Genomic DNA, 22,380 nt, shown 5'->3' with positions numbered 1-22,380 from the left:
AAGCCAGGGTCTAGCCTCCCTGTAAGCCGTCTGTCTCAGGCATTCTATCACAGCAACGGAAGCCCATGAAGACACAGATAATCTAAATGAGTATTTTCCTGAGTTTCCACAGCACAAGGGTTCAAGTCGCTTCACACCCTCATCTGGGGAAGGTTCTGTGTTGAAGAACTTGGAGAGTGTGGAAGGTTGCTTGGCAAGCCTAGGCAGTCCTGGCAATCTCTTGGTAAGCAGTGGTAAAACGCATTAACAGAAAAGGGGCCCTTAAAGCCAGGATCTTTTTACTCTTGTGCTGTAAAAGGGTAAAACTAGGCATAACCACATAGAAATGATGTCTAGAGAGATGGATAAAGAGGGGTTTTTCTACCTTTGGGGGCTGTTGTATAGTGATATTTTATTTATGTTTTAATAAATAAAGTTTGCCTGAATATCAGAAGGGCAAAGCTAAGCCACTAGAGGTCAGGCAGTGGAGACACACACCTTTAATTCCAGGATTTGGGATATGGAGGTGGATGAATCTCTGTGAGTTCAAGGTTACCCTGGGCTACACAAGGCCGATGCAGAAACAAATCCAGGTGGTGGGGGCTCACACCTTTGATTCCAGTACTAGGGAGCCACAGGCCTTTAATCCCAGCACTAGAGGGAATATAAAATAGGAGGAGAGAAAGGCTAAGTCTTCTTAGCTGCTTAGCTGTCTGTTTAGTTTGCAGTCACCCAGCCTTGGCAGAGGTAAGTGGCTTGACTGTTTTGCTTTTCTGGTTTTCAGGTTGAAGCCTGATATCTGTCTCCGGGTTTTTGTTACTTGTGCTACTGTTGTGGATAACACTGTTGTGGTCATGGCTGTGTAGACCAGGAGGCTTGAAAACAGTATCTGGCTCTTACCCATCCTCCTCTGAATCCCCCGGGAGGCAGTGATACAGGCGAGCATCATGGCTGGTGAACCTCCATGAGATCCACTAGTGGGGTTAGTCCTGCGCTATTTGGGGAAGTGATGGGCTCACTTCATCACCACGATGCATGGCAGTGCAAACTATCCGAAAGAGGAGAGATTCATTGGGCACCAGGGTCTTAGAGAGTTCAGTCCGTAGCTAGCTGGGTCCCTTGCTGTGGGCTTCTGGCGAGGCAGAGCATCACATAGTGCAGCGAACTGTCCCACTGGGAAGCAGAGAGAGGAGGAGGGGGAATCTGGGGGCAGCATGTGACTTTGAAAGATACATCTGCAGTGATCTACTTGTTCCATCTAGGCCCCACACTTTTGTGGCCTCATCGATAAGTTAATCCACTGAAGTTAGCACCATTCAGGATCCCATTAACTGTCAATAGCCTCCAACACAGGGGCATTTGGTGGGGGTTGGGGGAGGGACACGTCCTATCTAAGCTGCAGCATCTATGTAAGAAATGTTATGCTTGTATTGGGGCTTATCTGTCAATCACCATCATGACTACTGACGACTGAGTTAGAACGGGGACAGGAGTCATGATCAACCCGTGTTTCCTATTTATTCAGTAATTCACTGTAGAATAAAGTCAGGCTGTCAAGATCAAACTTCTCTAGTTTCTGAGGGCCAACCCATCTTCACAGAGTCAGGTATTGGCATGCCCTTCCCTGTCAGCACAGGGTACCTAAAGCAAACCAGACATAGGCAGTCATGTTAAGGACATGACTCAGGACATCTCTCAACATCATTTATTTGACATAAGCCAGAAGAGTCTGTAGAGTTAAGCATTGCGCTGGTTAGGGTTTTTGCCAACTTGACAGGAACCTAGACAGGTCTGGGAAGAGGGAATCCCCTCCCTCACACTGGCCTGTGGGCTTCTCTGTGGAGGTATTTTCTTAATTGTGAATTGATGCAGGAGGGCCAGCCTGCAGTGGGTGGTGCTACCCTTAGGCAGGTGAGTGGGCTAGATAGGAAAGCCAGCTGAGGAAGCCAGAGGAAGCAAGCCAGCAAGCAGCATTCCTCATGACCTCTGCTCCAGCTCCTGCCTCCAAGTTCCTGCCTTGAGTCTTTGCCTTGGCTCCCGTTGACTTTGGACTAGAACCTGTAAGACAGACAGACCCTTTCCTCCCCACGCTGGTTTTGGTTGGTGTTTTATCATGTCTGCAGACATGCAAACTCGGACAAGTGTTGAGGAGAGTCCTGTCAGCACACACCTACAAACCAATGTGTTTTTCCTCTTTGATAGTGAGAAGCGTCTCTGGGTTTTCATCTAAACTGGCGAAACCATTTCCTTCTAAACAGCTCTAAGCTGGCTGTTGAGAACTATGGTCTCACTCTCTAGAGTCTTCATCTCCTAAACTGGCTTTGTTATTCTTGATCCAGAGTTTCATTTTTCATACAGACAGACACATAACTATGATTTACAGCTTCCGGACAAGGAGCTGACGGTTCCACTGAGGAGAGAGGAGGCGAGGAGGAAAGGGTAGATGGCAGGCAGCCTCCCTCTATCAGGGTTCACTCAGGATTAGGGAGTTCTTGTGTTTGGAGATAGGGTCTTACCCTGTAGCCCAAGCTGGTCTGGCTGCAGACTTGTAGCTATCTTCCTGCTTAACCCGCTGAATTCTGGGATTACAGGCACTAACCACACACCGTGCCTCTCTGCTTTCTAGTTCCTAAAGGCCCACATTAAAGGTTAAGCTCAGAGTTTCCGAGGTTTGGAAATGTCTATACAAGTTGCTGTATTTGTTGGTTTTGGCCTAACTCTTCCCAGGCCTGGTTTTCTGGGAAACCCCCACTCTGATGAGAGGATCAGCTGACACTCTACTCTTGGCCACCAGAGGGCAATGCAGGACAGGCTGACTGCCATCGCTCATAGGCTATTTAAGGTTGGTCCTTCAGGTGGCAGACTTCCATGACTCTGCTTCTCCCAGACCCTGCCAGGGTCCCCAGAAAGTCAGAGGATGTCCTGATTTGCTTCCACGCTGCTGTTGACTGAGTCAAGAGCTGGGTTACTAAAAGCAAATTTTTTTTCTTTGGTTTTCGAGACAGGGCTTCTCTGTAGCTTTTGGAGCCTGTCCTGGAACTAGCTCTTATAAACCAGGCTGGCCTCGAAGTCACAGAGATCTGCCTGCCTCTGCCTCCCGAGTGCTGGGATTCAAGGTGTGCGCCACCACCACCTGGCTAAAATCAAGTTTTTAGCTGACTTGAGCTTAGGGAGTGGAATTCCCAGCCCCGGCCACACTGCTCACTGACTGAGCTGCTCCACAGAACGAGCTGTGTGGTACTCACCTCACAAATCAACCTAGCGATAGGAAGGGATCACGTATGAAGAAGGTCCCAGGAGCAAAAGTACCCCCATTACTGTGTAGGTCAAGTTTGGGTGCATCCTGTCGACCCCCTCACACACCAACCAGTAAGATCTCCTGTGCCACCCTGAGAGATACATATGCTCAGGGGGTCCTAGGAGACTGAGTTACCTAGGGCTGCATAGCAACCATTTCCCTGCTCCTTCTCTCAAACACTATGGGATGCTGGAGGGGCCCCTGAGACACAAGGAGGCTGTTCTAGGCAAAGGAGACCCAGATTTCCTCATCTCTGACAGCCAATGACACCCAATAGTTGCCAAGAACTATCAGATGCCATCCTACTTGTTGACTCCAAAGCCTCTGGAGGAGTCTAGTTCTTATCATGGTCCTGCTTTCTATTCCAGGCCCCACCCCTTCTCTGTGCTCCCAGATGAAGCCTCGTGGATCCTTTACTTACCAGGCAGAGCTAGTGGCTCCTTGTGGTGTAGCAGAGAGGCTGATTTGGTCAGGGGCTCCTGCAGGGAAAAGTGCCGGGTCGGGGGCTTTGAAGGAGGTGGAGATGCTGGAAGTTGGGGCCTCTCTTCGCAGGCCTTTGCACAGGGCACTCTGATGCCACCATAGTCAGATTCTGAATCAGAACTGGAAGAAGGAAGAAGAGGGTGAACCGGCAGCTCTAGAACCCCACCCTACACTCCATGCTCTTTTCACCACCCCCTCTGACAGTCTTCAGGGACCAGGAGCAAGGGCTGCAACTCAGCTACCTCTGTGCCTGGGCCCAGACTTAGCTCTGTCGTGTTCTGGGTTGTGGCTCCTTAGATTCCTATGCTAAAGGGGAGGCTCCCAATCCCTCAGCATGCAACTGTGTTTAGAGAGAGAACCATTAAAGAGGTGATTAAGTAAAATGGGGTCATTATGGTGGCCCTTAATCCTATGATTGGTGCCCTTATAGGAAGAACTGGGTTATAGTGTGCATAGAAGGTGGCTGTCATTGTTAACAGGAAGGTGCCATCCACAGACCAGGAAGAGGCTTGAGATAGACCTTTCCCTCTGAGCCCCCAGGAGAATTCTCTGCCACCCTTTCATCTCATACTTGTCATAGGACAGTGTCCTCTGATACTGAAATATTCCATCCTGCAGGGAAGATCTTTAAGCAGGAAAGCAAACAACTCAAAATAGCCCCAGGAAGTCCCTGAATCTGAGTAGATTCACTAAGTCCTGCCCCACCAGAGTAAGCAATAAAAGCTGAAGTCCCCCTCGGATGAGAGAGAGCTGAACAGCCAAGGTGACTCAGACAAGCTGGAACTAAGAGGACTCTGAGAGCAGACTGCCCGAAACCAGCCGAGCCACTCAGAAGAGGTTCGGACCAACCGTGGCACCGGAAAGGACACTCTTCCACCTGCTGAGCTGCCTGCAGGCTGTGCAGTGTGCTCTAGGTTCCCAGCTTTGAGAGCTGTCACCCATGCTGGGGTGGGCTTTGTTGGTGCAGCTGTCTTCGAGTCATTTCTGCCCCTTATAAGTCACCCCTCACCCATATTCCTGTAGGCAGCCCCGAGAAAACGCATGGTTCACCAAGGTGGACTTTGGTGGTATCTGTCTGTACTTTGGTCTGTTGTGGGTTCCCAGTCTAGGTGAGTAGATGTGTGTGTGTGGCATCTCCCCAGGAAATGTTTTGTCCTATATCATACTCCAGTCTCCCGTATGTGAGAAGACGTTTTCATGAGGCTCCCAGGCTTTGGCACTATCCTGACAGTCCCAGACACTGCTACAGCCTTGGACAGAACGGGGGAAGGTCCCCTCCCAGGCTTCCTGAGCCACTCCAGTGAAGGCTCACTCTCCATCCCCCTAGGCTATGACTGTAGGGCCAAGAGTGTGCCCAGCATGTACAGAGCCCTGGGTTCAGACCCCAGCTCCTCCCAAACTGGATGTGGTGGTATACACCTGTAACTCCAGCACTTTGGAGGTAGAGACGGGGGTGGGGGGTGGGGTGGGGATCAAGATCTTAAGAACAGCCTCAGCTGCATAGTGAGTTCAAGGTCACCCTAGGCTGCAGGAAACTGCCCCAAACCAAATCAAACCAAACCCACAAATAGCAACAAAGACCAACAAGAGTGTGGTTGCTAAGTTCTTTGGGTCAAATAAGTTCATCTCTAGGGATCTAGTTCCTACACCACAGCAAGGACATGTGGCACTCCTCCATCAGCGTGGCTGTGTAGATGGGTAGATGGAAGGGAAAAACTGCAGGGATTCAAGTAGTAGAAAAGGGGGCTTCACAGAAACCGTGGCCTTTGCTCAGCTTCGGTCTCAGCTTCAGCACAGAGACACAGCCCAGTCAGACCTAACAGGTTCAGCACAGAGCACTCTGCTTTCCCACAACCCGTCTTCCGCACCCTCAGATGCCTCTAGAATATTCTTACCATCCCTTCAGTAATTCAAGTCAAGACTGGGGAGAAGACCTTGAGCTCTTTCTTCCTCTCATGCTTAGTCTTGAGCAAACCCATCACCATGGCTCTGACCTGTGTCCCCCAAGGGCCCCAGGTTCCAACCAAGTCTCCCCCTGCCTTCAGTCTCCCCAATCCTGTCTCCTCTGCCCTCCACACCAAAGTCTGTAGTAATCTAAAAACTGTTAATGAGGCGCCATTTAGAATTTAACTCTTTCAATTATTCCAGAATAAAATACAAATTCCTTCATATCCAATCAACGAACCTCTCTCTGTACCTCCCTCCCTGTCTCCCTCTCTTCTTTCTTCATCCTTGGTGCTGGGGATTGAACTCAAGCCTGGTCCATGCTGCCTGGGAGCTCTACCACTGAACTACACCCCAGCTCCCCAGAATAATCCCCCCTTCATCCACTATTGACTGCTGGTCACACGGACCTTCCCACTACTCTAGCTGACAGCCAGCTAGATCCAGACCCCATCTGGGTGAGGCCAGCATGACCAGCACTGTCTGATAGAGGCCCTGAAGCTCAGATATGGTAGGAGAGTAACCCACTTGCTCTGGGGCTACTATGTCATTCTGTCACTGTAGTACCCAGAGCCCTTCCTGGCCATCCAGTCAAAGGTAACCATCCTGGCCCTGTTTACAGCACAGCTCCATTTTAGTTCTCTGCCTGGCACACACACGGCATTTTTCTTGTTTACGATTTCCTTGTTTCCTTGGCTGTCTACCTAGGTGATGGAGATATCTGAATGCAAAGACCTCACCCCGCGTATGAGTCACAGTTACACACCCAGAGTCTAGGCATTCATAAGCAGTTGATCCGGATGCTTTCCTGAATGTACTCAGTGTCTGTGGGGGGGGGGGCGCTTCTTATAACCACAGTCAGCGTGGATCGGTGCGTAAAAACTGTATTCTCCTCTCTGCCCATCCTGGCATCTCCATCACCATGTAGGTCCCCAGGAGCCTCTCCCTGTGACAGTGTCACTCATTTGTAGCCCTCAGCTGCATGACACTGGACTCCTGGGGGGAACAGGAGAGCCAGGGCCTTCCCTTCTCTAAGAAGATAATGGCCACACAGCCTCATAGGATTTACTAGGCACTGATGGGGGAGAGTCTTCTGTTTTGTGTTAATTTCATTGGTTAAATAAAGAGACTGCCTTGGACCTTTAATAGGACAGAAAATTAGGTAGGCAGAGTAGACAGAACAGAATGCTGGGAAAAAGAAGCCGAGTCAGGCAGTCGCCATGATTCTCCCACCCACAGATGCAGGTTAAGATCTTTCCTGGTAAGCCACACCTCGTGGGGCTACATAGATTATTAGAAATGGGTTAAAGCAAGATGAAAGAATTAGCCAATAAGAGGCTATAGATAACGGGCCAGGCAGTGTTTAAAAGAATACAGTTTCTGTGTAATTATTTTGGGGCATAAGCTAGCTGGCGGCCAGGAGCCTGGTGGCAGGAAGCAGCCCGCAGTTCCTTATTACAAGGCACCAAGCAATATTTGACACGTGTCAATTCTTTGAGTCTTAGGGCTCCTTCAGAAGCAAATCACTATAGCCATCCCCATTTGCAGGTTAGGAAACAGGCCCAGAGAGTCCCTTTTGCTGGGAGTTTCCAGTAGAAAGGAAAACAGACCTCAGGTGCAGCCTACCCCACCATCCCCTTGTCTCTGCCTCCATCCTTTAGCAATCTGGGCATACCTGCTGTCCTCACTGGTGACTAGGACCCGCACAGCCAGCACATCCTGTCCGACTGCATCCTCTCCTGGACCAATCCTCACTGAAGTCCATTCGGAGGGTTGGGAAGAGGTGACTTCAGCGTCCGTGTCTCTGGGTGTGGGCTCAGGGACACTCTTTGGCTTCTTGGGGGAGGTGGGCTCATCTGCTGAGAGGACAGGGCCTATAGAGACAGCGGAACAAATGGCTCCTCCAGACGTCTGGATAGGATGCTGGAAAGGGGGCCTCTGGGCCACTCAGATGTTCAGGGACAGACCTTCCCATCCTCTGCATCATGGCCGAGGGCCACCTCTCAGCCCAGCGGATGTGTGTAAGGTACGAATACACATACCACCCCATTTAACCTGGAGGGAGGTGCTGAGATGTTCTCAGGGCCCATGACAGGCTCATTGTCCTCTGGACCGCTTCGTTCAAACTTTCTGTCAGCGTACTGTTAAACTCAGGGGTGACATCTTAGATCTCATCTTTAAAAATTGTTTTCACCAGGCATGGTGGTACACCCCTTTAGTCCCAGCACTTGGGAGGCAGAGGCAGGAGGATCTCTGTGAGTTTAAGGCCAGCCTGGTCTACCCAATGAGCTCCAGGCCAGCCAGAGCTACACAATGAGACCCTGCCTCAAAAAGTAAGGCAAATCCCATCAAAGAATGTTTCTGTATTTTCGTGTGTGTGTGTGTGGTGTGTACACCATGTATGTGCTCGTAGCTTTCCGTGTGTATGGAAGCACATGTGTGGATGCATGTGTATGTGTGTACCTGTGCATATGGAGGCCCAAGGTTGCGATCTAGAATCATCCTTGATTGCTCTCCCACCTTGTTCATTTAGACAGGATGTCACAGTCGAACCCAGAGCTCAGAGATATGGTGAGTTTTGCTAACTCTGGAAATCTTCTACCCCATCTTCTGAGGCTGTAATTGCAGAGGGGCCGCCACCCCTACCTGGCATTTCTGGGGATCTGAACTCATGTGCTCGTGATTGGATGGCAAACGTTTTGACCCCCAAGTCATCTCCGCAGCCCCTCAGTTCTCATCCTATTGACCTCGTGACCTAGCCTGTCACGCTCTTCTGCAAAGGCTGCTCTCAGCTCTAAACGGCTCTTCCTAGCTGCTGCTTCTTTTATACTCAGCTTTTAGTCTCATCTGCTTCCACGATTCCCAATGACCCTGGACAGTGAGGAGTCCCAGATCTGCATCCACAGCCTAGATGCTTCCCCTGCGTCTAGCGTCTCCTGTTCTTAATTGACATCTCCACATAGGTGGTTAGCAGACACAACACACACAACAAGTCCAAAGTGAACCCTTCATCTTCACTTTCCCCAACACCTGCTCCACCCACCACCATGCCCAGTTCAGTGTGGCAACTAGAATCTCCTGAAGTTAACGCTGGCATCATAATGACATACTTGATGCCACCCTCATCCTTCACAAAGCCCTCCCTCTACAAGTGAGGATGGCTCTTCCCTCAATTGTGCCAGAAATGGAGTCTCTTCCCTGCCACAGCCCCATCACCTCTTGTTCAGACGATAAACAAACAAAAACCCCACAACTCTCCGTGGGTCCCCAATTTTTTCCTTCCAAGCCCCAACCCTGGATTTCAACAGCAACCAGAATTAACCGTGAGGGTCCTCATTTCATCGAGGCAAAGATGAAGAGTCCCATCTAATTCAGCTCTGTGGCCTCTGTGACTTTCTCTCTACACACTGTCCCTTGACTTGCTCCTCTCCTGCTGTGTCACAGCTGTCCTGTCCCCTCAGGACTTAGGCAGCCATCTCAGGCCCCTCATGTTGCCCTGGAATCTACCATTCAGTGCTGTCCTTGGATGCTCCCACCACTGCCTGCAAGTGTCAGTCAAATGTCATCTTCTCAGGGTTGAAGTGTCCTGCCAAAGAGGGCACACGGTCTGTTCCCCTTCATTACTCCTCACAGTGAGTCTTGCCTCCAATAAGAGTGGAATTCCCTCTTTGGTTTGTCGTCTCTTTCCAGGACTAGGATGTAGGCAGTACTTTGTCATCGGTTGTTAGACTCTGCTGTGTAAAGCAGCTGCTCCTGGGATGTCTGTTGAGTGTGATGAATGTCTGAGCCCTGTTCCAGCCTGGCCACTAGCTAGGTGGTGAGCCGTCTCCTGTCACAGGGAAGCAGCTGCCTGTGTTCCTTCTAGAATTAGACCTCAGGTGAACTTGTTTCCCTCTCACTTCTCAGCCCCCATATGGCTCACTGCCTTCTCTCTTTCCTGTGTTCTTGACTTCAACTGGATTGGTTCCATCTGTGCTTAAACTATAGGAGGCTCCACCTCCAGGCCCCCACTTTTCGGACCAATCTTGGAAGAGCTGGGCAAGCTTTCTCTGTCCCTTTACCAATCCCCTACAATTCTGATGAGACCTTTACCTCTCTACTCTCTTACTTCTAGAAAATTCCCCGGAGCCTGCTTGCTGCTGAGCCCAGTCCCCAGGATATTTTGCCCCTGAGGTTCTCCTCTGGCCCTGGAGTCCACCCTTCTTCACTCTGAGAGACTTCCTTTCCCTCTCTCTGCATCTCTGCCTTTAAATGTTTTATTCTTCATGTGTCCACCCAAGCCTCCTCTTCTCACTCTGCACTCCCTGGAAGAGGCATCTGCTTAGCTACACTTCCCACCTGCAAAGACAATTCAAGAAGCCTGAGCTTTCTGTGAAATTCCTGAAGTTTTAAAATACGATAGGGTCGAATAAAATGTGAACACATGTAGACCCAACCAGTGAGTGGGCTATCAGTCTAACTCCCGATGTGCGTGCAGACTTGCTTGCGTGCACATGTGCCTATACTTTAATGCCAGCGCAACTGGGAAGGGAGGCATCTGGGGACTATTACCGGCCGCTTTGCTAATGATGATGGGAGTGATGGTTGTGGTGATGGTGGTGATAAAGTGGCCGTGGGTTTGGTGGCAATGATGGTAGTTGTGGTAATGGTAGTTCTGGTTTGGGTGGTGGTTGTGGTGATGGTTATGATGATGGTGTTAGCTATGGTGATGACAGTGGTGGTGTTGGTTTTGCTGGTGTTTGTAGTGATGGTTATAATAAGAGCAGTGGCAGCTTACATTTATCGGGTCCCTAATATATGCCAGGGATAGTTTGAGCGCTGACTTGTACTAAGTCTGTAACACTCATATAATCCTTCAAGCAAAGCATTTTGTGACCCCATTTTCTTTCTAAGCTAATGGAAACACAGGTTAAGACACCCACAGATGGTCACGTGTTGCCCTTCTGTAATCTGAGAACATGACAGAACTATTTGTTTGGTTGAATGGAGTCACACCCTGTCCTTGACATTGTGGTCCTTCCAAGCTTAGCAGAGCACACACACCTCTGCCCCAGCAATGTGACACCCTTCTGTCATAGACCAGTGGATACTGGTGACCCGTGTGAACCAGGGCTTTGAGTGGCCTTGCTGGGTTGAATTGTCACCTATGTTCTTGTTGAAAAAGTTTGTTTCTGATGGTTGCTGCCCTATGAGCCTGGATTCTTGGTTGAGGTTACGTGGAGGGACAGACTTGGAGCCCATCCTAACACACCCAGCCTGTAGAATCACCCAGCACCCCTTAGATTCATGAATAGGAAGCAGAAGAGACCACACACACCATGGAGATAGAGAACTTTGTTCAGGGTCCTAATTACTAGAGTCTCTTCTGGTCTGGGGCTTGAAGAAATTCATCTTTCCACCCCTGCCCCCATGGGCAAAAGCTGAAGACGAAATGTGTGCAGAGAACATCAGGATACAACTGAGGATACAGAAGCCCAGCCATGGCTCATCAGAAGGAGGTCATGGCAGGCAAGGGGACGTGGTGGTGCTGGCTAAAGCAAAAGGCCCGCCTTACCAGATCCCAGAAGCCAAGGCCACTACTGTGATATTAAGGGAGGGAGGTCTCAGGAGTAATACCCTGGCTCCTCTTGATCCCATCCCATTCTTCCACCAGTGCATGCTGGTCTCAAACCTAACAGGAAGCTAGTTCAAGGCCCCCTAGGGAAGAGTTTGCAGGGTTGCTCCTCTGTAGCATAGCACAGAGCAGAGCAGGGATGCCGAGCACACAGGCAGCACAGACAGGCAGATGCCTATGATGCTGTGCCCAGAGTGGCCTCCCCAGCCTCCTGAAAGGTGGACTGTGATCAGTGATGGGGTGACGAGGCATCCAGTGGATGACAGAGAGCTTGAGCAGCACCCCTTCCTTCCATACATTCCCAGGGGTGTTATAATTGCTTTGGGAGGAAGATTTGTCCCTGACAGTGTCAAGGTCCTCAGCAGGACGTGTGCTCAAATCCATTGCTGCTAGCCCAGGGGCTTCTGAGAGTGACTCGTCACAGTTTCTAATGGAAATAGAGTATCATGGGGTGTTCAGAGATGAATCCATGGGTGTCTGGGTCTGCCCTCCAATCTGAAGACTGCTCAGCCTGCTTTGCTGTGATCTCCCCAGGAGTCAGAGACCCAGTGTGTGTGCACGTGTGTGTGTGTGTGTGTGTGTGTGTGTGTGTGTGTGTATGTAGGGTGTGAACACACAGCTCTACCTCTGCTGAATGAAACCAGGGTAGAGAGTGTTACTTAGAGGGCTCTGCCTGGCCTCAGCTAAAGCCTAAGCAAACACACTTTCAGCTAAATGCACATGAGAAGCTATACCCTCCCAGATGGAAGCCACACCTCTGCCTAGAGGCGAAGGGAACCAGGCCCAGCCTGATCCTCTGGGCCTCAGTGCAGTTCACCCATTCCCATTTCTGACCCTTCATCCTGACCCTAAATCTTGAGCCAGATACTAGGGAAATGCCAGCCCCACATGGCTCCTGAGAACAGATACCAGCTCCCAGAGCACGAAGCAGGGTTGGGATGGAGGTGGGGGGGTAGAGAAGTGAGGAGGGTGGAGGGGGTGAGGTAGGTCGTGGTGTGGTTCACTAGATGTCTGTTTTTCTTCCTAATGTAGTCCTATTTCTCTGTTACTCGTCTGTTTAATTGGCCTATTGAGGACAACTGGCTGAGCCTGCTTCCTTAGTACTCCGAGGATCTGGGTTCTGTCCCTAATAACTCTGGTAGCAAGATGGGAAGGGGAGGACCTGAAATTTTTGGAGGGTAGTTTGCCACTTCCTGCAGCAATCTAGGAAGGGAGGAAGGGAGGCAGCCCTGGAGCCCGTGTTATTATCCCCCTTCTCGGGCTAGTGCTAGGCAAGAAGTCTCCTCCTAGCATGCTTGGAACAGAGCGTGTGGTTGGCTTTGCCATAGGTCCAGAGAGGTCTACACCTTCTAGGCCTGAAGTAGGTTGATAAGACAGACCTGACAGCCCTTCTGGGCTCCCACACAGTTGAGAGGTTGGTCGCTCTATCCAGGTGGGTCTTTTGCCACATGGCTCAATGGATTGAAGACAGCAATCAGTGTCTCTGGCCCTCCCAGAGGCCAGAGTATAAGAATGGACCATTCCCTACTCTGCTTCTTGTCTCCAAGTGTCACCCGGATCCCTGTGTTAGAGACAGTGAGGGCAGGAGAGAGGATGTATGTAGCCTAGTAGACTTGGGACACACTACTAAACAGAACCTTGGTGTCAAGTTACCATAGCAAGGGGCTGTCAGTTCAGGTGCACCCCTTTGGGGCTGGGGGAGGGGGCACTCAATCTGCTTTGTCACAAGATAAACATGATGATGACAGCCCTCGGAAGGCAAGGAAGGAACAAAGTGGAGGAACTGTTTGGGAAAGGCAGGATGCGCAATATCTGAATTCTGCTCCTTTAGGGCTCTGTCATGAACTGTGGCTGGGCACCAGCAAGAAGTTCCCAGCTGAAATATACCCTTCCAGTCCTCAGGGTGGATTCTCGATGGGCAATGTATGGGTCCAGGATAAAGCAGACTCAAGCACAGCTCCAGGGCTTTTGAGATGAACAAGGAGGAACTGCTCTTTGCTTTAAGGGGGAGAGTTAACAGTGGAGACCGTTTTGTGAAAAACATTAGTGCTGGAGATGGGCGGAAGCTGGAGTTGCCTAATGGATGCCCAGGTAGATGTGGGGGAGTGGCAGTAACAAGGCCAGGGCTTAGCCTCTTAGCCAAGGCTCTGGCGCTCCCCACGCAAAGCCTTTGGACAGAAGGCAGGAGTGGGCCTCTGGAGCTGAGACCCGAGTCTGAGGGGAAGTTGCTGGTTGCTGCCTTCACGAGGCTGGGGATGAGAGCATGAGAGAGGAAAGATGGTGCCTCCTGCATGCCATGGCGCCTCTGTCCAGTGTCCACCTACCTTGTAGGGGCCTCAGGGCCTCAGAAGGAAGCCTTTCTAGAAGCAATCCCTTCAGAGACGTGCCCGCCAGAGCTCAGCAGAACGCCCTGAGAACAGAGGCCCAGGCACTGGCCTAGGTTAGCTTATTGGTTCCACCTTCCCAAAACTCAAAGCCAGAGGCTCCGTTAGCTCTCAGTACACAGGAGAGTCTCACCCCTGGACACAGCGAAATTGAAGTTTCAGGGGTCAAAGCTGGGATTTCAGCCAAGTCCAGGCCCTTTACCATACAGGGCCCGAACTCCTATTTGGGCCCCAGTGCTCTCTACTCCTTCACAATGGAGGATACCACTGTAACTTGCCCGCCTAGGACCGATGACCTTTCCTAGGATCTTCTACGTCTGCACGGACTTCATGGTGCTACAAGGGGACGAGACTAATGAGGGCTGGACTTGCAGAGCTGGGCCCAGAGACAGTACTGGGCAGAAAGCAGAGACCCAAGGGCAGTGAAGGAGGCAGACGTTGACTTAAAGATTTTTTGGGGTGGTGGTGGTGGGGTGTTAAATCATAAAAAGAACAGTCCACACGAATGAAGGACAGCCCACCTACTCTGGAGGCTACACTCAACTCTTACTGCTCGAGGTATGTGGAGATTCTTTCCTATTGGGCCAAAGGTCAGGGCCTTTTTAAAGACTTAATCTCCATTGCTATATTGCCTTTCAGGAAAGAGACTGTTCTTGCTGTTGATCCTAAACACACCTAAGTCCTTACCATCACTATTTCCCTGTCTCCTTTGCCAAGGAGGCGGGATAACACGATTCCTTACATCCTTTGAAAGCCAAGAAGGGTCCTTTCCCCAGTTGCCTCCTTTTTCTTTTTCAGTGTTCACTTCTTGAATCTGTGTAAGTGGGAACTATTTGTTCTCAGCCTTAACTCACTTATCCTTGGGTCATTGCTCAGCAAAGACTAACTTCGTCAGTGTCACCGTGGGAGGGGCCAGGGAGCACCTGCTCTAAGGGAGCTCTTTGAATAGCACGGCAATGAACTTCCGTGTTCTTATACTCAAGTCAGATTTTTTTCCTCCAATCTGACTGCATAGTTATGCTTCAATTTTGACAATTACATGAACTGTTTATTTATTTATTTTTGGTGTTTTTGAAATACGGTCTCTACCACATCCCTGGATGTCCTGGAACTCACTATGTGGACCAGACTAGACTGGCCTAGACTCATAGACATCTGCCTGCCTCTTCCGCCTGAGTGCTGGGAATAAAGGCATGTGCCACCATGCCCGGCTTTCATGCTTGTTTTAAAATGTAGGTAGCTGGGACTGGAGAGATGGCTCAGTGGTTAGCAGCACCATTTCTCTTCCAGAGGACCTGAGTTTGGCTCCCAGTACACACATATGACATCTCACAACCACCTTTAGTTCCAACTTCAGGGGACCCAATACCCTCTCTGATACCCAAGGGCACTGTACTTACATGTACAAACCCACGCTCTGACACATACACATAATTTAAACATACTTAAAATGTAAATGGTCAAATTTGTTTCATGTTTTCCTCACATGAATTTGTTTTGTTAGCAGTTCTAAAACTCAGACTCATCCCTTCATGATCTAACAAATATTTAATTGTATTTAAAACATATATAACACAAATTTTCCCCATTAGGAACTTCTTTTGCGGGGTGTATTTTCTTGAGACAGGGTCTATGTAGCCAAGGTTTTTCTTGAGCTTGCTATGTAGCCAAGGGTGATCTCGAACTACTGAGCCTCCTGTCTCCACTTCCCTAGTGCAGGCATTGCAGGCCTAATTGCAATAACCTTGCCTGACTGTGTTTGGAGCTTCTACTTAATATGTTTTTTAAGGTTTATTTTTTATGCATTTGAGTGCTTTATCTGCATGTAATGCCTGCAGGCCAGAATAGGGCATCAGATGCCATTATTTTGGTTATGAATTACCATATGGTAGTTGGGAATTGAACTCAGGACCTTTGGAAGAGCAGCCAGTGCTCTTAGTCACTGAGCCATCTCTCCAGCTCCTCTACTTAATATTGAGTTCTATTAGACTGCTTTAAAAATGTTAAGTCTTGGGGTGGTAGCTCAATGGTAGAGTGCTTGCCTACCTATGCAAACTCTTTTGATCTTTTTGGATTTGCTCTCCCCACCACAAAATGTTAAGTCTTCAGTGTTTTGGGATTAGAGAATTTCTACCAAATCTAATTATGTAGGGTTATAAACAATAATCAAACCAAATCAAACCGAGACACTCTCCAAGCAGGTATGAGAAAGTCAACCCAAACAGTTAATTAAGCTTAGTTACTAGAGGACTCTACCAGAGACTTACCAAGAGCCTTCAAGACCTAGTGAGACTGGCAAGATTAGCTGTGCTCCTTAGCACATACTAGGTGCTTAGTAAAGTGAGGTTAAAGAGATGAAGGAGCAGGAGAATAGACAAGAAGATCAGAATCCGAAAAACAATCTAAGGCCACACTTCTTAAATGTCAGGTCTTTTTGGAGCCTGCTGCTATGTCGCTTGGACCTAGAATAATGCGTCAGGCAATAATAACTGTTACACAGATAAAGGAATACGTTATTTGCCCATTCTTCCACCTACCTCTAGTCCCTAATCGCCTCCCTTGATCAGAAGAGGAGACAGGGGCCCCGAGTCAACCAGAGGTGGCTCTGAAAGCAGATACAAGCACCAGCAACTGAGTCGGAGAGTGGAATCCCAGAAGTGCTCTCTGGGAGATGTCAGGGCCCTCATAGTCCCAGAGGACTTTTATGCCAGTATCAGAAGCCCATCCAGTCTGGCAATGGTAGACGTTCCTCCCTGGGGAGATCTGGCACTGTCCCGGATAGCCAAGGGAGACTCCAAGTCTTCCTCTACAGAGTGAAGCTGGGCAGAGCCTGCTGGGCACTGTGCTCAGAGTGGCCAGGTGGGCACCACCTCACAGTGCAGGGCAACCCGAGTGCATATCTGCTGGTTCACTGCCTTCTAGAGACCGATGCCCACTCTTCCCTCCTTACCTTTTGCCCATCACTTGGGCAGATCAGTGCAAACCATGAAAAACTAATTTTTTTCCTCTATGAGAACCAAAATAGGTGGGGATTTTGGTAAAACCCTCCTACACAGCCATGACCCGCAGGTGCCAGGAAAACTGGTTCAGTTCAGACAGCTGCCAACACAGCCTGATCCTAAGAGTTGAGGTCACCCTGGCCCTGTCCTCCTCTGCCCAGCATCTAGAACACCAAAGTACCACACATTTTAAGGAAGAGACCCCAAAGCCTGGCACCAGAGTATTATGACATGTTTCCAAATATTACCTTGGGTAATATTTCAGATTGCCCTGGCACAGCCCCACAGAGTCCCGGGTCACCACAAGTGCAAGCCCCGCCAGCAGTTTAGGAGAGATGGCTCCCCTAAACCGGTGCCTGTGTTGGAGGTTTAGAAGCTTCCATGGCAAAGAAGAGAGGAAACGATGAGCTTTATAAAGAACCATATTTATTTTCATTTACAGCATAAAATATCATAAATAAACCTAAACATCGTCTTGCTGTGTAAAATACAGGGTTCCACATGGCACTGTAAATGAATTCTCTAGGGTCACAGACATGCCTTGCCATGAGAGGAGGAGGAGGCTAGCTAGGGAGGCCGAGAGCAAGGGGGCTCTCTTTGGTTGACATTTTAGAGAGGGGAATGCTGGAAGAGAAGAAGAGAGGAGAGGAGAGGGCTTTGTACTGGCTGGGCACTGTGCCAATGCAGCAAGCAAGTGCAGCATGCAGGGCCGACAGAAGCTGAAGGGCAGGGTAGCTCTAGCTACAGGCGGGATGCACTCTGACTCAGGCCTGAGGATGTGGGGCTAGACTCAACGCCCGCTCTCTGCTCTCCATAGTAGAGTAGCTTTTTGTAGTAGCACATGACCATCCCGCTGCTCCAGGTAAATGAACAGAGGGTCTATGTGCTTTAGATAGGTTGACATTGACAGTGGCTGGCCTGAGCTCTTTCTGAAAGCCAGCCCTTCTCCTGTGACTGTGACTGTTCTGATTAAGGCTTATGAACTAGTGGGACTTAGGAGCCCAGGGACAGATGAAAGGCATACAAGGCCCTAGGACTAACTGCTGAAACAGGAAGGGGCTGCTAACATCATTATATGCATAGCACAGAGCGTGGGGCAAGCTGGCCACACAGAGTCTGGGAGCCAGTATACTTTTAAAACCTCGCCACACTGAGTTACTTATGGTTCCAATGGAAGGCTTTGGGAATCTTTGTATTAGAAGTGACAGAAGAAGATATCCCTACACCTGTTCTTTTTAGAAGGCCACTAAGCAGAAATGTTTTCTAAGCCACAGAGCCTTCCTTACACCGTATTGTCTCACAATCATGGTGAACCCTCCCAAGAAGATAAGAGGCTTTGAAGGTGCAATAGAGAAAGCACATGCATAGAGGCCAGTCCAGGATGGTGGCGGGAGTGGGGGAGGCGCGGGGGGCATGCACTTGTCGTGGACCCAGGCTGCTGGCTGGGCTCTGAAGAAGGGGAGGCAGAACATGGCTTCCAAGCTGACCCCCACCCCATGCTGTTAACCACTCATGCCTTAGAGAGTCCGTTAGTATGCAAGACACAGTTAGTGCTACCAGTACCACCGACGCAGAGGGCTCAGAGGACGGGCAAGGAAAGCGGGGTAGGGGTTAGTACCTCTTTCGGAAAATTGCCAAGAAAATGAGTCACCTTAGAGCAGGAGTGTCAGCCAAGAAGTGGGTGTAGGACTGGAAGGCTGAAACGCACTGGCGGCCACAGTGTGAGGTTGGAAAGAGAAAGACAGAAAGGAGGACTTAGCGAGGGGAGTAAGACAATCCCAAATCACAAGAGGAAAAGGCACTGGAGGTGGAAACAGGGCAACCACTGTCCCCCCACCCCCCAGATGAGGTGAGACGGACCTTCCTGTTGGCGCCCAGTCATCCGTTTCCAAGAGTGGGCACACAGAGTCTGCATATTCACAGATCCCCACTCCTGTCCGCAAACATTCCCAGGAACCTTCGCCCCGCCTCCCAGGCCCTCTGTCTCCATTACACTCTGGGGCTTCAGACTCAACCTCGAGACAAATTCAGAATTTCTGGAGTATCTGTCTCCCAGGACCCAACCCTGCTGCTGCCCACCAGGAAGGTTCAAGGTCTCAACACAAGCAGAAGTCTGGTAGACAGACACACCCTGTCTACCAGAGTAATTCAAACCAGCTTCCTTATGGCTATAAATGACATTTTTTTTTTTTTAGAGAGTTCACTCTGGCTTCCCAGAGCATTCCACAGAGCATCTCAGCCCACCCTGAGCTGGAGAAAATCACTATAATATGACTTCAAGAGTTCATGTGGCATAATGAAACCTAATAGGACCCAAGGGTTTCTCTCATCATGCTTGACCATTAAATTCCCAGCTAGAAGCAGGGCAAATACAATGTACGTCATCACACTGGCAATAGTTCCAACAAGGTCAGAGGTGCCACAGACTCGATCACAGCCATGCCCTGTCTTTCCCAGGACTTCAGGACAGAGTCTCTGGAAATGCACCTCTCTTTCTCCACCTTACAGAACCTTATGTCAAAGCTTTCAAGATGCTTTGTCTTTAACAAGTCCTTCTTAATCTTGGAGGGAGTGCTAGTGGTCGCAGCTCTCCACAGCTGTCCCCAGTGACAGTAGAGACCCTGAGTTTCTAGTCCATAGTTGCACCCCGTGAATGTGGAGACCCTGAGAACCTAGGAGGCCCTTATCGACCCTCCAGTTGCTCAATCTGCTACAGAAGCTGAGCATCACAGAGTTGGGTGGGGACAGCTTTAGGCTTTTCCAGACACCCAGTGTAGAAAACATTTATGGGTTCAAAGCCATCCAAAGACCAGACACTCTTTTCTGGAGCACTAGGAGAAGGATCTCTGACTGTATGGGTGAAATACACAAGGCAGCCATGTGCCTGAGCAGTCAGGATGCCACCAGCAAGGCTCTCTGATCAGGGCCAGCAAGTACCCCCAGTTCAAAGGACACCAGGTGGAGACAGCCTGACCACAACGGACCTGAGTGGCTTTGGCTCAGCCTGAAGCCTGAGGACTTGATAGAGGTGAAAATGACACCATTTGAAAAAGTTTGTCCTCAGCATCACATCAGCCTGTGAGCTATTCGGGGCCAAGTGCTTGTGGGCTTTGCTGCAGTACCCATTAGTGGGGAGGAACATGTAAGTTTGCAATGCAGTAGCCCTGTGGTTCTATGCTATTGGCTGTGACTTGGTGGGCATAAGGGAGCCTTTAAGCTACTGTTTGACTTCAAAAGATAGAAGTAAAATACCTCTCCCCGACCCTGAGGACAGACAGCATTGACACACTGCTGTGTGCTTCGGTTAATTTTAATTTTGGTTTGCTCTACACCTCCTACTTATTTCTCTTAACCTTACTGATTTTACATATATGCATTTTTGAAAACAAACAAACAAACACAGCATCCACTGTGAACAGGTGGCATCTGTATGCAAAAATCAAAAAGCGCTGGTCTAGGGATGGCTCTATTTTGTGGCTCTAAAGTCTCAACTCCAACAAATCTCAACTATTTAATTTTCATCACCAGTTTTACAATACTCTCGAACTTGGCAATGAGTTGAGATTTGTTTTCTTTTTTGTTTTCTTGTTTGCTTTCTTTTTTGGCTTATGAAAAGTTAAAAATTGAAATGTAAACCTGGAAAAATGGCTCGCTTTGGTATGAAAAGACAAAACAATACAAAGCTGTTTTCTTAAAAAAAAAATCCTTCATGTTGTCTCTGGTCCTAGCACCATAAATAGATGCTCAACCTTGTCAAAGCCAGGTGGAGGTAGCCGATGTGGGACTCTTTGGCTTGGAGCTAATTGGTTCTGGATGCTGGCCAGAGCCAGAGCAAACTACAAATATTGCAGTCTCCACTTGGAAATGTTAGGGCACTGTGGGGCAGTATGCGCCTCACTGCAGCTTCACCGGGATGAACCTGAGCAACCAGCTGCGGATACTCTCCAGGGACTCCTCAGACTCCCTGTACATGGCGGCCAGAACCTCGGAGAAGGCCCAGAGGAGCAGCAGCCCCAGGCTCAGGAGCTCAAATGTGAAGCAGTAGTTGTGAGAATTGTCCCTGACATGGTGGCCAGCAGCATTCAGGAGTCCCTGCATCCACCTAAGCAGGCTCCAGGGCAGGTCGAGAAGGCCTCTTGTCAGCCTGAAAGGCCAGCTCAGTGCCTTCCTAAAGAAGGAGGTGGAGATACCTGGAGGGCTGCCTTCTGGCGTGCTGATGGCCGCCACCGCGCAAGAGCTCTCCGCGGGAGTATCCCTCCGAGGGGCTTCCTGCTCCTGCCATGTCCCTTCCTCCTGAGAAAGACAGCAAAGCAAGAGCACTTAGTCCAAGAGTGTCAGAGGCTGCCTCCATCACAGCAGGCTGAGCCAGGGGAACTAACTGGGGTGGCCCCACATTGGTACTGAAAGTGGCCGCAACTTGTTTTAAAGGGGGCAAATTTACCATACCATGCATTAGCTTTCTAAATATGCATGCCCTTTGACCTGCATACCTACTTGTATTGTTATATAGTACATGAATAATTAGAAAGAGGGATTAAGATTTGTATACAAATATATTCATTGTAAAAATCTGTACAAGATAAAATTGTTAAATTGTGTAAAGGCCCAACAGGATGGAGCTACTGAAGCAGATTATTATTATTGCATCAAATATAATCTTTTAATAGTATTAGAAATTATACTCCTGAGCAAGGTGTGGTGGCACATGCCTTTAATCACAGCATTCAGGAGGCAGAGGCAGGGGGATTTCTGTGACTTTGAAGCCACCCTATCTCAATCCAAAACCAAAACAAGTTTTACTCCTGAACTGTCAGCCTCCCACGTTCCCTTCACCACTTTCTCCCCTCCCTTTTGTTGAGTTAAAGTGTGACTAGGTTGCTCAGAGAGGCCTTGAACTTCAAATGTAGACTGGACTGAACTCCAATTCCAGCTCTCTTGCTTCAGTCACCCAAGTGCTGAGTTTATATAGGAGCTGGAGAGATGACTCCACGGTCAGCAGCATTGGCTGCTCTTCCAGAAGACATGGGTTTGATTCCCAACACCCACATGGTGGCTCACAACCATCTGTAACTCCAGTCCCTGGGGGATCTGACACCCTCTTCTGGCCTCCATGGGCACAGGGCACGAATGTGGTACACAGACATACATGTAGGAAAAAAAACCACCCATACACAGAGAATAAAATGAGGAAAATTTTAAAAAAGATTTTCCAGTATCACAGAAAACTGCTCTTGATATGCTGCCAGCAAAGAAGCCCAACAAGCTCTAGCAGTGGGGTCTACTCAGAGAGGGCCCATCTGGGAGGAGAGGCGACAGAGCACAATGAAGCTTTTCCAAATGTCAGTCGCATTGAACAACTGCCATAGTGTCAACTGGAGCAAGTAACAGCCTGTCCCAGTATGTGGTCGGTGATGCTAGTGTCTTCTATCTACTCTCGCATTTTCCTGCAGGCATCACTAGGAAAGCTCGAGTCATGGTGAGTCATCCCAAGAGCTGCCAGAAGAGGGCAGTACTACAAACCATACCTAGGAAGGGACCTGGAAACCTGGCCTTCCTCCTGGGCATAGCGGGACCACATGGCTTTTGCCTAGTTCAGCATACAGCTCAGTCTCGACACGTGTACTAGCATTTTTTAACTTCTCAGAGGAAGCTATCACCTATCAGGCAGCTGGCATCTGA

The 22,380-nt window shown here is 49.4% G+C and overlaps 2 protein-coding genes across 7 annotated transcripts in view; both read right to left on the bottom strand.

Annotated features, from left to right (window-relative positions):
- The window catches only part of Micalcl (MICAL C-terminal like), a 50,891-nt gene extending 43,320 nt beyond the window's left edge, over positions 1-7,571 (bottom strand). Inside the window, exons 1-2 of the mRNA XM_026781134.1 lie at positions 7,380-7,571; positions 3,699-3,880 (exon numbers count right to left, since the gene is read on the bottom strand). The gene's annotated coding sequence lies outside the window, so the exon portion shown is untranslated. The remainder of the gene's footprint in view (positions 1-3,698; positions 3,881-7,379) is intronic.
- A 9,543-nt stretch (positions 7,572-17,114) lies between these two features.
- Mical2 (microtubule associated monooxygenase, calponin and LIM domain containing 2) overlaps positions 17,115-22,380 on the bottom strand; it is a 137,662-nt gene continuing 132,396 nt past the window's right edge. For 4 of the 6 annotated variants that reach the window (XM_005351007.3, XM_013347679.2, XM_026781133.1 and 1 more), the window contains one exon: positions 18,415-20,994. In XM_005351007.3, coding sequence (XP_005351064.1) covers positions 20,596-20,994 — 399 coding nt within the window. In that variant the 3' untranslated portion in view covers positions 18,415-20,595. The other 2 variants (XM_005351008.3, XM_013347680.2) reach the window with 2 other exon arrangements.

The sequence above is a fragment of the Microtus ochrogaster genome, chromosome 8 (genome assembly GCF_000317375.1).
Source record: "Microtus ochrogaster isolate Prairie Vole_2 chromosome 8, MicOch1.0, whole genome shotgun sequence".
NCBI lineage: Eukaryota > Metazoa > Chordata > Mammalia > Rodentia > Cricetidae > Microtus > Microtus ochrogaster.
Note: the sequence above shows the minus strand (reverse complement) of the source record. Positions and strands in the feature narration are given on the sequence as shown.